This window comes from Oryzias melastigma, linkage group LG4 (genome assembly GCF_002922805.2).
Source record: "Oryzias melastigma strain HK-1 linkage group LG4, ASM292280v2, whole genome shotgun sequence".
Lineage (NCBI taxonomy): Eukaryota > Metazoa > Chordata > Actinopteri > Beloniformes > Adrianichthyidae > Oryzias > Oryzias melastigma.
In genome coordinates, this window is record NC_050515.1 from 22,738,980 (window position 1) to 22,757,220 (window position 18,241).

An 18,241-nucleotide genomic window follows, 5' to 3' on the forward strand; every position below is an offset into this window, starting at 1 on the left:
GACTCCGGCTTCCTCCCACCGTCCAAAAACATGCTTCATAGGTTAATTGGTGACTCTAAATTGCCCCTAGGTATGAATGTGTGAGTGAGTGAATGTGTGTGTGATTGAGGCCCTGGGACAGACTGGAGACCTGTCAGGGTGGACCCCGCCTTCGCCCTTCAGTAGCCGGGATAGGCTCCAGCACCCCCGCGACCCTGAAAGGGAAGAAGCGGCCAAGAAGATGGATGGATGGTAACGGAAAAGTATGTTCCAGAAAATCAAAATGAAATGTTAAGAAATGAAACAAACCAGAAAAAGGTAGGAATTATGGGACATCACTGAATGCATGATGAAATTTGTCTATCATTTCAACTTGAGGTTACTTGGCATCCTCCAACTAAAATCATTCTTTAAGAATCTGACCACAACCATTGTAAAATTTTGGTGATTCGCTGGAAAAAAATTCAATTAAAACAAGTTAAAAGATAGAGAATACAAGACTTATTTTCCTTGCGATTAAAAAATAAATAAATCTGCCAATGAATTTAGTCAAATTTGTTTTGGTGGGATTCTTTAAAATACATTGTAAGGTCGTCCTCTTTGAACTCAAAAGTAAATCTGAAAATAAACACTCATATTTAGGTATATTCTTCTGATAATTTGACAAGAGTTTTAAATTAGACACGTTTTGCTTGAATAAATAACTTCAAATCTTTAAAGCAGGAATTTTTGCCCCCTTTCCCCCAAATATATATCATATTTTAACACTCCTAGGTTAACTTGTCTTAAAATATAACAAGTCAATTAAAAATTTGTCTTGAAAAATGACCACTCACCTTAAAAAATACATTTATGCTTAGAAATATTAGTGAAAACGTTTTATTAGAGATATTTCCCAAAATAAGATGTTAACGTTAAATTATTTCACAAGAAACCCAAAATTACCGTCTTAATAAACTAAGTCTTTACATTTGACTTAAAATATATATAGAAGTTACTTTTGTATTGTAAGATATTTAGCCTAGAAAGAGAGTTTGTGTTTTTGTTGTGTTGTTCAACTCTTTACAGTTCAGGCAAAACATCCTTCTGCTTTCCCTCTTCTTCAGTGACATCCCATAATACCTTCCTTTTTCAATATCTTATTTTGTTTTGTATATTATCATTGCATTTTAATTTCTGGGCATTTCTTTCATTTATTTTTTTTTTTTACATATTTTTCCTGATTTTTTATTTTATTTTATTTTAATAATGCAGTTTTATATTATTGTGTCCTTGAGATGTTTTTGGTGATCTGTTGGCACTTCTGGGCCACCGTACAATTTAGATATTTAAAAGAGAAACATCTTTCTGTCTACTAAACCTTTTATCATCTTTATTCTTTTTTTTTAAACCAATAACTCTCACTCTGACATGATGCCTCAACAACAGATACGAACAGACAGCAGCAGAAGGCGGAGCCCGAAAACTGTTTCCAGTCACAGGAACACACATCCTGTCACAGCTAATCCTCATCCAGTGAAACATCTCCAAAAGACAGAATGTTTATTATTTTTATCACATGTTTAGAGTCTTGAAGTGTCATTTTATGAATTCAGTTCATATTTACAAGTTTGATGCAAAATTATTCTTTTATATGACATAAATGTATACACAGACACACACACACAATTATATTATATTATATTATATTTTTCTAAAAATGATTTTTATCATCGCCGTCTGCATCTGTGCTGTGACTTCCTGCGTCCCTCAAAGTGCCGCATCTTTAAACACAGTGGACGGGATTTAATCTTCTGTTCCTCTGCAGGTTTTATGCTTGTCGTCGTTTAAATTGCGGTCCGAGTCATGTGATGGCCACAATCCCGTCTCCGTTATTTTCCTCGGTGGGGTTTGTGGAGGAAATGTGGACTCAGATTACCTGACCCTGACATTAACGATGGTCTGTAATGTCGGTGTAATTACAGGATTCGGCACGCAACTCAGACCGAGCCCCATGAAATACAGTTTGTAACTGCTTCCATATGATCCGTAGGCTCAGAGGAGGGGTCATGTGTTTAAACATCACACATAAATACTTCCTAAATAACAGAAAAACACTTACACTTTCTCTGGTATTTAAGCTAAAAGGCGTGGATATGACAGTGTGCTAAAAGCGTCGTCTGCACGCGTTTCAGGAGCTGCACTCTGAGGAGCTGCAGATCATTTGCTGCCACACTTTCAAACTAAAACACACAAAGTGGCAGTCAGCTCGTTTGAACAGTTGTTACCACTGGGAGTGTGCTGGGAGCATATTAATGCACACTTTAACTTAACAATTATCATCCATGACCGACCCTGTGATCAAGTCAATATGTCTTCATTGACCCACTGGAAAGGAGTGCAAATTTACTGCATACGCCTGGAGTCAATTAACAAGTAAAACGAAGTTTGGAGAGAGGACGGTCGGGCTTCCTTTCCAGACGGCGGCGCTGTCGTGCAGTACAGCTGAAAGGTTGTCTGGAGCCAGACTTTGCCCAGATGCTGGGAGGCATTTCTGACGTCTTCATGTTACATTGAACCATCGTGACTGATTGGAAAATCCTCAGTTTTCTGCTCGGTTTTTCACTCAAACCTAGACTTGAAGTCGTAAGTCTTTGTTGATCCACGATCTGGTTCTTCCTTTACGCATGTCCTTCATACACCAAACATGTGTGCAGAAAACTGCAAGAGGAAAGAATGGAGGAACTCCATGTGTTCCTACAGCCTTATTTATAAAGCTTTAAACATGCATGTGTGCGGATGTGATGAGTGATGTTGCACTAAAAAAAACTCCCATGAAAACTAACTGAAACAGAGACTTTTATTGTGGAGGGTACTTTACTTCAACAAATCCTTTTTAGGTTCAATTTTTAACTTATATATTTGTTGAAAAGAAGTCAATACAGTGTTTCCTCGCTTTATCTTGAGGTTTTTTTGTGGTTTCGCAGATTTTTTTTCAGCGTCATTTTGCATGCTTTTTTTTTTACAGTGCTCTGTGTTCTGCATTCTGATTGGGTGTTGGTCCTGTCAATCAATCTCATACCATATTTCTTGTACAGAACGTTTAATTTGCCACATTTACATAAATCTTTATTGTTCTATAAAACTGGAATTACCTTTCTACAAAAATTTGAACTTTGAGACATTAAACAAGGTAGAAAAGTGTGAAAATGTTCATGTCTATGTGAGAAAAGAGCATGAAGTATCTGTTAAGAGGTTTTACTGCCTGAAAACATCTGTGAATTAACTTTTTGGATTTCACCTGTCACTGGTTATTTTTAGAAAGTAACCATGTGATGAACCAGAGAACACTGATCCGTCAGATGTTGAGTGACGGAAAACCAATAAAAGTAAATCTAAAATTAAATGCAGAAAATTCTTGGTATTGTTGTAAAAATGCCCATGATTGGTTGCAAAGTCGGGTTAATCCAGTGGATTGTAGCTACTGGCAAAAAGGGAAAAAAAAGGAATATAATTTTTCACATGATACAGAGCCTGTGGGTTAGAACTAAAACTGCAAGAATAAACAGAAAGTGTAGAAATGTGAGACGCTGGCCTCCACAAAACCTGTTTCTGAATCCCTGATCATCAGCATTTTAGAACACTGACTGTAAATGAAAACTGGACTGAGTGACCCATCCCCCCCCTCCACATTTCAAATTAGGAAGTACCTGCTGGCTGCAAAAAGTCAAAATTCCATAGACATCTTTTGAGAAATAAACGGTTATTAGTCATGCTATTTGTGAATATCCATTCAGGCAAAAAGCATCGAAGTCTCCCTTGGGAAGTTGGAGATCATCTTGGAGCAAATTACGGCTCGACTTGGAGGAAACCACGAAATTGACCTGATCAGTGAATATCTCGCCATAAAGCAGCACTTGGACATTCAGCAGACAGACAGAAGCTGTGACTGCCTGCGTCTAAACTATCATCTCTGATCAGGAACTCCCGAGTCAAGGACACACTCCCTCGACTACACCAAAACAATCCGCTGATAAGCAGCCCGTTGTCATGGAAACATGCATTCCTCTTCTCTTCATGACCCCATTTCAAGGCCTTGGTGACTCTCTTTCTTGCTTTTTGAACATTCGACACACTTTTATTGAGGATTCTGATTGGTTAATTTATAACTTGAATAACTTCCAATTGAGAAACTGGGAAATGTAACTTTGGCTACTTAGAACCAATTACGACTTGGAACGCGAAGGGGAAGGAGTCACTCAGTCCAGTTCTCATAAACAGTACAGTTAACATTTTGGAAGGTAGTTAACAAAGGTGGGACAAACCGTTTAACAGTTGCTGAAACACGCCCAGTTATCCTGAGGATTAAACCTTAAATGGCCGTTCTTGTGAGCAAGCACTGTCTGTGCAAACCTGCAAAACGTGGATTTTAAGGGCAATTTCACAGAAAAATGCATTTTGTGGTTCAAAAACACGCTGAAAATGGTTTTTGTGAGTGTGTTCATGCAGGACAGCGAGCTTGCTGAGCCGAAAGCTGAGCCTCTGTTTATTGATTTGCAGCTGCTCTGAAATCGACATCCCTGCTGTCAGCACGTCCATTACAGCTCATCAGCTCATCCAGCAGACACACAACCCGCAATGTGTTTTCATTTTATAAACCCTATTCTGATGGGGTTTGAGGAGTAACACACTCATTTCTTTAATCACTCATTTCTGATGGATTTTACTCTTTATGATGAAAAAAAGTGTACTGGAAAACTTTCCAATCAAAAATTAAGAGTTGAATTAACAGATTGTTTATCAGAGAAATAACAAGATAATCTGGCCACAGAGAAAAAACAGCGGTCAAAAATCAACAGCCGGAAGTCCCTCCCCCCTCTCGGAGCTGGCCGCAAAAACATCATGGCGCCCTAAATCATTGGCCGGAAGTCCTTGACCAGAACCCCCATTTTAAGCTTTCGACCTTTTTTCCCTTTGGCACTCCGTCACTGCTTACGTGATCAGCTGATTCACAGAGGTAAAAATCCGTTGTAAACGGGTGTAACTATTCAAATTTGAACATTTGCTAATATTGAGTTGAAAGAAATAAAACGCTTAACGTTCTCTGTCCCGTGAATCTTCCAAAATACATAAGCAACTTCCCATTCCGGCTAAAGCTTAGGATATTTCCACTTACGCAACTGGCTAAAGTTATTAAATTTTCGCTTCCAGTTAGTGATATTTTTAGGTGCCATCTTATCCGCGACCAGAGGAATGCTTACTTAGCATTCACACAATAAAGAAATACTCTAAAGAATTGGTTTTAGAAGTGCCGATACTGAGTACCGGAAGTACTTATGGCGTGGAGAAGTGGCGGGGCTGAGTACCGGCTCACTTAAAGCACTGATAACTATGCTAGTATCAGGTAGCCACAGCTGTATGAAAAAGATAAAAATGTGGAAAAGACAGTAAATCAAAAAGAACAATTTTTAATAAAAAATTAAGGAGAAGAAGTAATAGAAATAGACTTTATTAAAAGTTCTATTACACACGTGTCAAAGTCAAGGCCTGGGGCCAGATCCGGCCCACTAGATGATTATATCCGGCCCTCCAGATCATTTTATATTATTGTTATTAATGACCCTATGATATCTTGCACTCATTTCTAACTTGTATAATTTTGACAAAATATATTTTTATGGAGATTTACTAAGATTTACTAAGATTTTTCAGCCTATTTTGGAGTTTAGCTAATGTTTGAGCTACATGCCAAGTGTTTTGGCTAATTTTGGCTTTTTTTTTACTCCATTTAGGAGTTTAGTACATCCTAGCTATTTTGGCTAATTTAGACTTTTTTCAGTTTTTTTTTAAACTCCATTTTGGAGTTTAGCTAATATTTTCATGCTAGCTGTTTTGGCTAATTTAGGCTAATTAAGCTAATTTATTCTGGAATAATATTCCTGCCTGTTTTTATTCATAGTAATATTAAAAATTACGTTTTTCAAGTCTCAAAAATGTAGTTTTAGTGCGTTCAATAAATGTTTATCCTGTTCGGCCCACGACCTAAGGTTTGTTTTGGATTTTGGCCCCCTCTGCGATTGAGTTTGACACCCCTACTCTACCATATTACCAATATGCTAATACATATTTTGATAATTTACTTCATTACCAACAAACACAACAACACTAATGTAGTCAGGGAAAGTCCCTTTAATATTCTTTACATCGGCTTGGTGTTCTTAAAACGTTTCAGCATACATTTTATTTCAATAGTTTCAGCCTCTGACTGTAATCTTTTTCTCCTCCCAAACCTAAATGTGTCTTTACTTTTTAAAAGACACAGCGATACAGTGCTGCAGGGTCGTGTCTGACCGATTCTCTGCTGATGTTTTTTGTGTGTCACCAACCCAGTGTTGCATGCGTTACTGCGCAGAGCTGCAGAACGCTGCAAATCAGCTCGAGGGCGCACAAACAATATTCTGACCTATTTTTCCAACCACCAACGAAAGGAGCAGGAGAAGAGAGGAGGAGATGAAAGACTCAAAAATAAACGGCTTGTTCGAGCCTCACGCGGCTGTGCTGTCGGCTGCTGGGATCGGATGTTTTCTTGGGTTTTGGTCCTCGCGCCACGGCCAGCGCCGCCCGTTACTGCCACTCAGCTAATTCATCTCTGACAGATCTTTGCAGCTTTTTCTTTTTTAAAAACACGTGGGAAGGGACAAAAATAACAGATTAACAACCATAATTTGTCCTGAGGTTTTAATGGCTGAAATTACAGCCCCGTTTTCTATCAATCTCAGCGTCTCCATCGTCCAAACTCACGCTCACAGGCGAGCATGTGCTTTCAATTGCTCTTGTGCAATTGAAAGCACTTTGATTGGGTGATTTTTACATTTTTTTCCCTTTCTTTTTGAAAACATTGGGACAGAACGGTGGGGATGTTTGACAGTTACAAACGCTGCTCTGGCAGGTTCCCGTTACTTCTGAGGCGCCGGAGGGGAGGACTGATTCCTTAAACTGACACAAATGTGGGGAGAGGATAAACCGTGCAGAGGAACACCCGAACCTGGATCCAATAACCCCGACTGCTCTATTAAGATGAGAGGGCCAACAAACGCTGCCACTGTCAGGAGAGCTTAATGTAAAACTACAGAGGCCGCCAAAGGTCAACAAACCTTAATGCGCTCCGTCACAATGTGGACATTTCTGTCTCTGGGTTTTATTGAAAATCGTCCGTTTCCGCCGGTTCCAGTTGGAGATTCTGTAAATACTTTGTAAATCTGATAAACCGTGCAATGAGGTTGTGTCGGAAAGTCTCACACTTTGGAGGAGTTTTAAGGATCTGTGGCAGATTACTTGGTGTATGCAGGGATTTGGAAGGTCCTAAATGACTAACGTTTAAATGCAAAATAGCACAGAGTCATATTTATCTGACAGATTTCTCCCTCTAAATTCACATGGTTTGCCCTCTTCATGTGAGTTAATGATAGTATTCCATGAGGTGGGATTGTTTTTCTGTCCGTAAACACACACATGCAGACGTTTCACACTGTCATCAACTGTCACAGGCCACACTGTGAGCAGCACTAATGTGGGAGAGTCCAAAATGTCTCAAAGTTTGTAGGAAATGGACATTTTTTTCTGGAGTCGCAGACTAAGCCGTCATGTTACTCAACTTTAACACCTGTTTGAACTTTTTTATTACAAAGTTGTGTTGGTTGTTTCAGTATATTAAACATTTTTGTACATTAACTTCCTATCGTAAAAAAAGGCAGATAATCTTCATTTAATTAAAACTTTGAGAAACTTTGTGATTATGTCACAAAACATGAAGCACAATCCAAAAGAAATGCAACATTTATTTGTCTGTAATTTGACCAGCTCAGTGTCCGCCCGGAGACTGGAAGGTTACGGGTTAAAATCCAGGTCAAGTCATACCTAATAATAAGAATGGGACCTGCTACCTTCCTGCTTGATACTCAGCATTACAGGTTGGATTTGGTGGTTAAACCACAAAATGGTTCCCAAGTGCAGCTGTGTCTGCAGCTCACCACTCTCCCTTGATGAATTGTTTTTAGAATAAAAAGGTAAACAAAAATAAAGGAAAAACAGCTCACTGAATTTTATTTTGTTAATAGTTTTTTAGGTTGTTTTACATTTTTATTAATAGATTTCCTCTTTTGAAGGTTTTATGGTTTTATTTATTTATTTTTTGTATTTTATCAGTGATGATGAATGAAGCATGTGGCTGCTATTGAGTTATTTATCTAGTCCCTGAAAAAAGGTCTTAAAACAAAGTTTTATGTCACTTGTGATGTGACTTTTTGGGGTTATTAATTTACTAATTTTCATTTTGCATTGACATTGAATTTATTTCTCTATTTAAAAAATCAATAAAAAAAATATTTTTAAAAACATCTGATATGAGTCATTTCGCTTATCTATATAAATAATTTAAAATATTGTTTAATTATTTGTGGTTTGTTACAATACTTAAGTATTTGCCTTTTATATAGTATATAAATATAGTATACTTATATAGTATTTGCCTGTGAATAACATATGGATTTTTACAAATGACTTGGCCCATTTAAACTAATAAAAACTGTCCTTATGCTATGTTTATTAAAATGTACAATCATCCATTTTTGTTCTATACATTAATTGGTAATCATGGTCAATCAAGAAAAAGCAAAAAACCTAAAGTTAACAAGTTAAAAATTGTCTTAAATTTGAATGTTCCCATTAAAAAACATACAACCTCTTGTCTTAGGTTAAAAAAAAAAAAAAAAAATCACCATAAATGCTGTATTGTCAGATCTTATCAGCAGACCACCCTAAAAGAATAATGCACGTTTGTGGAGAGCCTGTTTTCACAACAAACAAGTGTGTGAATATGTAGGAATTTACAGCGACGTTGCTGTTCATGGGAACCTCATTTACTCAGTTGTGCTTTTAACAAGGTGAAGATTTAAATCAACATTTAATCAACAAGTGAGTTTTCTTTTACTTTTACAACTCATATCAGACTGAATTTTTTTTTGTTGCTACAAAGTAATTTAAAGACAAAAGCAAATCTTTATTTTTTCCAGTTGTTCATGTTCTGGTAATATTTTTTCTGAGTTTTTTTACTGTGGCTTTTCAAGTTAAGAGTCTCATCAGAGAAGACTTGTGGCATTTTTCTGATGATGGAGGAGATATATGAGTAAACTTAATATTAAAATTGTATTTCTGAAATTTCAAATCATTGTGAGTCAGGAGCAGACGAAAAAAAAAATGAATTTTTTTTTTTTTGGAGTAGAAAATACACACAAGCTCCCCGGTCCACTCCATTCTGATGCATCCACTTGCAGACGACTAGATCATTAACATCTTTGTTTTCCTCATTTGAGCTACAAATTGGCTAAAAACTGTCTGGATGGATAGCTCCACAGTTGCTCGCCATTTTTGTTGCACCGCCAATATAAGATGGGGGATTTGAGGGGCTGTGAGCTACAGAGAGAAAGCATAAACAGATAGATGATGGGAAGTGAGGGCAGGCTTACTCCGCCCACAGTTCAGAGACAAATTTCTTATGAACTCCTGCTGCTCTGCAGAAACCTTGTAATAGAATCGACACATATTCTTCATTTTGGCATAATCCTAACGAAAAAACAACTGAGAACACCTTAAAAATGGATCAAAAGATGGTCAGAGCAGGTTTTTAAAGAGGTTCGCAGCAAACAAGTGAAAACTGTTGGATTTCTATCATATTTAGGTGCTGCACTTGATCGGTTTTTGGAGCTTTTATCCATTGCAGCTCTGTGGTCCAGTTCTTTAAATGGATAACCATTGGAAGGAAACAACTGTTTTCACTAAATCTTTCTTTGTGTGCATTTCTGTCCAGCTTCCAAACAGAAGCTTCAGTAAATTTTCTAAAAGGTGAAAACATTGAAGAACTTAATTGAGAGGATTTTGCCTTCCTGCAGCTTAGCAAGCAGAGAATCAGACACAAAAAGGTCTGCAGTTGCCGTTCTTTTCCCCCCATCAGTACGGAGCTGTGTGCTGGCTGCCGCCTGCACGTCTACCGTCGTGCTGCATGTCTGCATGCAGCGTGACTCATCCCTCCCGCCCCCAATGGGACCTTCACAGCGAAGCTTCAAAGAAAAGCCGTAACGCAGCCCAAAAAGCCAAGACTCAATCACACGGGGAAATGTGGCTCTGCTCAGGAAATAACAGGCGTGTCTTTAATGGTTGGAGCTCGAGATGCTTCTGAAGTCCAGGTGAAGTTTAAAATCGAACCTAAACCCAAGACTCAAGCTAATCCAATTCTCTATAATCAGTTTTTGAAGCATTTTGTTCCAGTGAATTTGAAAAAATTCCAAAGGTTTTTGTGTTTAAAGGGTTTAACCAAAGAGTAACTGCAGCGAGATGAAGACGTGCACGAAGTTTGGTGCACACACAAACATTTGAGTGTTTATCCAAAGGCATTTTATGACCTTATTCCATCCTTTTGCACTAACATGTTGGGAAATGTTCTATACTCAATACAGTTGACATGTTGAAAGGTCAAGACGTTCTCCTCTACTTCAATTCACAAAGTATTACCTCCACATGGAAATACAGACGTTGAGATTTTTTGGGTTTTGACATCATTTAAAACTTCCAGAGAAATGTGACAATTTAAGGCATAAATCCAAATGGCAAAATAAAAAAAGAGAAAATGTCTCTTGCACTAACTGAATATTTTGGGGGTTTTTTTAGCCCAGAATATCTTTAACTTAATGAGTTTAAGCAACAAAAAATGAAAAATCTTAAACTTTTATGAAGTAGCAGCATGCCTGTGGGCTGGAACTTTCATTGTGACACTAAAATCAGAATAAAATGGTCAATTTTTGACTGAAACAAATCATTTTAAACTGCCCTTTGCACAAAAAAAAAATCTAAAAATATTCCTTATCTGTGCTACCATTTTCAAATTGAAACTGGAAACAAATACATGCACAAAGTGAATTCTTACTAGATTTTACAATTAATCAGACAAAACCGGAACGCAAATCTACAATCATGAGACTCACAACCAAGTAGAAGACTTCAAAAAGGGAGGAAAGCACAGCTTAAAAGACCCACTCCAATAAAAATTGTGTTTTATATGTTACTGTGGCGTATTTCTAGTGGAGGACATACAGTATATAAAGAAAATAAAGCATAATATTTTTTTCTGAGTATTTCTTTCTCAAAAGTGTTGTGAATCAGGAACAGACAAAAAAAAAGCAAGTGGAAAAAGATGTGATGCTTCACCCACAACTCAAAGAGAGATTTCTAATTATTAACCACCACTCTGCAGAAACTATGTCCTAGAAAACAACATGTTTTTACATTTTTCATTTAAAAACTGTATCATTATAACAATAATAAAGAATAAACACTGGGATCGCTTCAAAAATATATCAAAAGATGATCAGAATGGGACTTTAGGAGATGAATAGAAAGAGTCACAGGATGAAGAAACACAATCTAAACTATTTGATGCTCAACGCAACAAAAACAGAAATCCATTTTGTTTCTGCAGATTTGACACTTTTGTTATCAGGATGCATTTTTACTACTAAATACTTGAGGCAGATCCAGTTGTTTGGAAACACTGCATCAAAACACACCAGATAAAACATTATACCCTCCAAAAACGTTGGTCATATCTCCCGTTTGTGCATTGATATTTATTTTAGTTTTAAATCTTAGCCTGACACACATTACTGCTACTTTACTGAACATGTGTTGTTTGTCTTTGAGACCACAAAACTCATCATGATCGCCCAGAGCTGGTCTGCACGAGTGTGACGTCACCCATAAAGCTGAAGTCAACCCCAACAAAATGATGTAATTCAGTCACCTCTTTTAGGCAATACGGAAGCCGCCATGTTGGAACCAAACAACATCAGTAAGCAGTGATTGGTCCGAAGTGGTCTGAGTCAACAAGGTTAACTGTATCTTTGTCTGATTTCCAAACAAACAGAAGTTACTTCTCAATAATCTGCCGCTGATGAATATTCTACATAACAAACTCGAAACTCAGAACACTGATTAGTGACGCATGAGCCACCAGCGTCCGCTCTGTTTCATGCCTTCACTTAGTGGGAGAAAGGGTCACTGCAGTAAGCACAAGCAGAGGTAAAGTCGTCCCATAATGCACCTGGCAGAGCTCCCAGAGTCCATTAGCGGGGTACAGCAGCAGAGCCAGAGCAAACTGTTCTGGTCATCTTTTTCCAACTCGTCTGACTTCACTCTTCAGATATGCCTCCATGCTTGTGTGATTGCTACACCAAAATACTTAAAAGTCTCCTCAAAAACGTCTTTAAAATCAATTATTTTTCTGATAATGAAGTGTACCATATTTTCTGCACTACAGAGAGCTCTAGTTTATTAGGCAATTGAGACAAACAATATAGTGAACTACATAGAACGTTTCCATTTTCTAGTGCTGTCTGAATCTACAATTCCAAAAAGGATTCCCCTGGAAATCTCCCAGAAGTCTTTGAGAAAAACCAGTGTGTATCAATACTCACTACATTGGCGAATATAGACCACAATGCATTGCAGTCAAACAATTTTTGTGAAAAAAAAGTGTTTACATGTACTTTTTAAAATAAACAACCAATATTTTCATTGTCAGAGCACACAGATCGAAGTCGTAAGTTCCTAATATTGTTATGTTTGTGAAATCAGTAATGTCATACTTGCCGTTTAAAAAAAATTAGTGACCATGGTGTCCGAATTGCTTTTAATATCGATTTTATAGTAGTTAGGAATCGGGGGGGGGGGGTTCACAATAATTCTAGAACTCGTTTGTGACACACTACACATTAGCCATGTTAGCAACATTAGCCTTGTTCATCTATTTACAATACTCCCAATATTGTATGAGAAACATTAAAAAAAAACTTACACTAAACACTACAACAAACGTTACTGTGACTACTCCAACTTCCAACCGTGTTAGTAACACACACACACAACGTTGTGCTAAAGCCATGTTAGCATATTCAACACCCAACCAAAACATTTTAACAGAGTGCTGTGGCTGTGTACTTCTCAAAATAAACTTCCACAATAATAAACACCACCACCTTCACATTTAAATGGTAACTTCTGTGTTTCAGAGCACCCATGTGAACATATACATTTCTCCCGGGTCACCCAACAGGTGGCAGGATACGCAGCATTATGTCCCCATGATCCCTTTCCATTAAAAAACGATTTCAGACACCACTAAAGCTCCAAATGCTCCTGAAAATGGAGCAGTAAGGGAAGTCGTAGGGGAAGAATTTGGAATTTGGCCTAAAACTAGGGCCTAAATTAAAAAAAGTAAATTCACTTAAAGTCTAAGATGGGCTGTATAAAAGTAATCACTTTCTATGTATTTATCCTTCATGTTTACAGCAAAGCGTTTACATTTTTGGTTACGGAAGCATTGTTTTAAACTAGCTTTAAACTTTTTTTTTTATAATTGTACATGCTAGGACCTCTTTGTAGGAGGAAGTCAACATGACTGAAGCCATTATTCTAAAAATGCAGCAAATAAAAGTTGTAATAACTAACTACTAAACACACACAAAAAATACGTGATCAAAAATTTGAAACCCCCCTCAAATAACATTAATTGTATGACTATTGTCAGCAAACTCAGTTTACAACTGGACATGTGTGTATCAATCCGTGTACACAATGCAGAGAAAAAGCTTGTCATTCTCTCAGCCGCCACGTCATCCTCCCAAACACACCAAAATAGTGATTACCAGTGAGACAAGAGGCAAGCATGGCTAGTCCTCACCCAGCTGAAGGCTAAAATTAGTGGAGCTTTTTAGACACAACCAGGGGAACGCTTTTCCTGCTGCAACACCTACACACCACAACTACACCTCAACCAATCTCTTTGTAAACTGTTACCTTCAGAGCGATCCTACAGCAAAGAAAAGGTCAAAGTACTCACCTGCTCAAACTCTCTGAGGCTGTGCATCTGGACCGGCGGGCCTTTGTCCGTTTCCTCATATGAAAAATCTACACAAAGAAAAAAAAAGAGGGAATTCAATCAGAGTTTTTTTTTTAAACCGTAGGAGCTTTTGAAGACTCACTTTTAAAGTATCATCAACAAAAGTCGAGAAGTTTTCAGAAAGGTGTTTACTGAAATATTTCTATTCCTGTCTGAGTGTTGCTAATGTTATATGCTGATGATGGAGGACTAATAGTCATAGAATATCATCAGGGTCAATTTAGAATTTGTATTGTTTGTATTTTTCAACGTTTTTACAATTGCAGCACATCATAGATCATTCAAATGCTCTACTGTAACGGCCGTGGTGCAGAGGTAGGCTCAGTTCCTGCCTTAAGTGCTCCTGTGTTGAAGTGACAAAGACACTGAACCCACATTACTCCAGGTGGTTATGGGCTGGCGACAGCATTGGGCAGCAGCCCCACCGACACTGTGTGAATGTGTGTATTAAAGCAGATACAGTAAGTGTATGCCATCTACATCCACCAATAGATTATGGATTATTTTCAAGATGTCAAGAAGTCTGGATATAATCAGGATGATCAGGAAACAGGGATGACAACTAACAGACGATATGACTATAAATACTAACTCTCTCCAAAAATAAAGTTTTTTTGCGAGCATTTGTTTTTATAATTTTTTTTAAAAAAGGAAATAAAGAAATGAAAAAAATCTGTTAGAAAACAAAACATTTGTTCGTTTTTTTCTATGTGGGAATAACTTATTCAACCCTTCAACATTGAAAGCACTTCACTACTGTTTAGTGTTGCATATTAAATATCATTGAATAAAAGTCATTCACTGCTCTAGACAGAAATAATCACCACCATTATTTATATCATAATAAATATATTTTTTAATTTATTTATATTTTATTTATCCTGAGGGAAATAAGTTGTTTTTCAGTACAAATAAAAGCGCAGATTTATGAATTTTGAAAAGCAAGAGGGGTATTCTTACTGAATGAGACTGTAACATCTGTTTGATAAATTAAGCAAAGATTTGTGAGCTACGTGAAATTATTATGATTCATCTTTACCTTTGCAGTTTTTACTTTTATGCCTTAAATGTATTTTTTAATAAAATAATATTTGTATTGTCGTTATCTAATTCCCTTCAAAACTGCTGCATTGTAGCAATGACTGAGATTCTATATTCTTAGTTATTTCTGAATTATTTCTTGAGTATTTCAACTGAAACCAGTAAAACTGCCTAACATTATCAGCTTTTCTGTTTGAATGCTTCTATTTTACTGACTCACTATAATGAAGATTGTGTTTTTGGTATTTTAACATGATCTAGTTGCATTTTTCCGACAATGAGGACAAATATTTAGAAAACTGAACTCAAAACTACATTTTGAGCTCAGTTGAGTATTTTTTCATTTAAATTGTGAATCAGGAGCAGACCAAAAAAAAAGTCATTTAAAAAAGGTAATATTTGTGATATAGAAAAAACGCTGAGTTGGAAACAAGCTACCATTCATACGGATTGCTCCGTATGAATGGTCACCCTCAAAACTCCAAAAGGAGAATTTATAATTAGCTCCTGCCGTTCTGCAGAAACTATGTCCTACAAAATGACACAGATATTTTGATTTTTGCTAAAAAAAAAAGGCATCATTATAATTAAAAGATCACTGGGAACACTTTTATCTCAAACTCAAAAAAACCTCTTGTGACAGTGACCAGTGCTAAACAGTCAGTTATTAGTCACAAGATGCCATACTTTCTACAAATAACTATTTAGTCAACACAGGAATTCTGAAGGTGGGTCATTGTAATAAAAACACAAAAAAGTATTTTTGTCTAGCCTCTAGTATAAATATCCTATAAAACTTTATTCAAGACAAAATAACTGACTAGTAACGTTTCAGTAAGAGGTAACAACATGTTTTATGGCAATAAATCTCAAATATCTTGAGTCATTTAAATTTGAAAACATCTTATTTCAAGTGATATCACTAATAAAATGTCCTTATTTATTTATTTTTTATTCAAAGTTCTATTTCTTAGTGGAAAGTGATTTTGGGTCAAGAAACAGAATTAATTTATTTAGGGAAAGTGGTTTGCAACACAGAGCAAATTAATTTAACAACAGCAGGACAGACAAAAGAAGTAAGCATACATGTGTGTATCATTTTTAGGACAAACGTATCTTTAAATGTATAATTCTAGACTTATTATAGGCTGTTTATGGTCTAGAAATGCAAAAAAGTGCCTAATTATGGAAATGAAACTCAATTTTTGAGAAATAATCGCTTATTTTGAAGCAACATTTTTAATATACCTAAAAATGTGTTTTTAACTCATTTTTTTAATTTTTATCTCAAAAGGGCATCATACAAATTCAAAGAAATCTTACTGAGACAAATTCTACTATGTCCATTAGCAGATTTTTTTCACTTATAACAAGGTAAAAAAACATCTTGTATTCCATTTTTTGTAACTAGTTCGGAGTTTCTTTTACAGCAGGAGCGTGGACAAACAAAACATGTATGTTTACTGAGGAAACTCACCCATCAGAGGTCCAACGCTCTTTGGCCTGGCCCGTTTATCAGCACCAGAGTGCCTAGAAGACAGGACAGCAGTCAGGCAATCCACACAGTCACAGGCCAGTGGTGGAAAGTGAGTCAGCGTATGCTTCAGGTCACACTGCCATCACTCACGAGAAGCACAGTAAACAAAGACAGCAGAGGAGGAGCTAAAACGTCCCAGAATCACAGAGAAAACAGTCTATAAAAAGAGCAATTCACACGCTTACTTCCTTAAAAAGTCACCACCTGAATTTAGTCCTACAGCTTCATCAAGAGAAAATGCTCTTGTAAAAAGTGTTCAAACTTGAAATGATCAAAGTTGAGAGGTAGATGCAAACAGAGCGGTTAGAGGTTTTATACAGTTCTTCAGAGAAGTCGTTTTTATCATCAACACTTTTTAATCATTAATGTTTAAAGGGTTTATTTAATGCATTTTCAGCAATAAGAAGAAAGGCAAAAGATGAAAAAAATACAAAAACACATACAATCTATTAAAGATATTATTTCATACAATAATTATAACATCTTTTAAACATAATTGCTACAAATCGTGATATTTGTTTACATGTTTTAGTTACACAAAAACCATTGAATCTAATAGATATGATGATTGTCAAATAGATTTTGATTAATTACCTGAGAGGAAGTAAGAAGAAAGTAATTTAAATAATATCACTATTATTATGCTTTACTTAACATTCCTTTACATATTTAAAGACATTAATACTTTATCAGTCCAAGTGTAGCAAAGAGGAAGTGCTTATTGATTATATTACTACACTATTGAAGAAATCAGCATTATATATTTAACAAAATCTGAATATTTTTTAACAATTTTCAATTAGAATTAAAAAAGCAATGTGAATTCAAGCCATGAGCGGCATTGCATGACCCACATGCCCCAACCCTTGTGGCCCCCTCCTGTCCCTCTGTCCTGACACCAGGGCCAGAGCTGCACATGACAAAGTCATGAAAAAAATACCAACTTTTTTATTTAAAAAGAATCTGTAAAAGTAAACTTTTGAATTTGAATGAGGTTTTTTAGTTAACTACGCTTATATTCCTAATATGTTCATATTGTGGGTGACATTGTTTCATTTGGATTGAGCCAAATGTTCATGTATTACTTTTCACAATATTCCAATAAAAAATGTGGGAGCAAAAGGGAAACGCCACTTTTGTGAGCTCACAATACCAACACTGTTCAAAATCAAACCATTACTTTCCCCCCCAAGTAGCTTCTCAATGAATGAATTGTAAAATGTATTGTCATTTGAATTATGGGATCAAAAACCCAAGACAATTTAGAATGCAAATGATCGTTTTTTTCTTTATAATTTACTTTTAAAATTGCCATAATTATTTGTAATTTTCAATACTGCAAAATGTAGTTTCATATTCAAATCCTAAATTGCAAATTGAATTGTCAATTGAAAATTGCACTTGACTCAAAAAAAAAAAAACTTTCATAAATGATGCTAGAATCATGAAGCGATTGATAGAAGTTCAGATGAGTTGAAAATCTTTAACTGGTAGCCCACAAAAGCTTATTTTTTATGAAGATTCAAGATGGCGGCCTCTTCGAGGTCAAAGGTCAACAACATTTTTTGTTGTGGTTTTAGACTTGGTTGCATTAGGGAAACATTTTGCGAGGTTTGTAAAAAAAAAAAACGTTGCTTCCCCATATTGTGGAAAAACTTGAAACTTGCTAAATTTCACACTTTGCCCCCCCCCAAAAA

General features: G+C 36.3%; 1 protein-coding gene across 2 annotated transcripts in view; it reads right to left on the reverse strand.

The window, feature by feature from the left end:
• Positions 1 to 18,241, reverse strand: part of pde4dip (phosphodiesterase 4D interacting protein) — a 97,299-nt gene that overhangs the window by 68,918 nt on the left and 10,140 nt on the right. For both annotated transcript variants that reach the window (XM_024278451.2, XM_036211613.1), the window contains exons 2-3: positions 16,485 to 16,537; positions 13,907 to 13,974 (exon numbers count right to left, since the gene is read on the reverse strand). In XM_024278451.2, coding sequence (XP_024134219.1) covers positions 13,907 to 13,974; positions 16,485 to 16,488 — 72 coding nt within the window. In that variant the 5' untranslated portion in view covers positions 16,489 to 16,537. The remainder of the gene's footprint in view (positions 1 to 13,906; positions 13,975 to 16,484; positions 16,538 to 18,241) is intronic.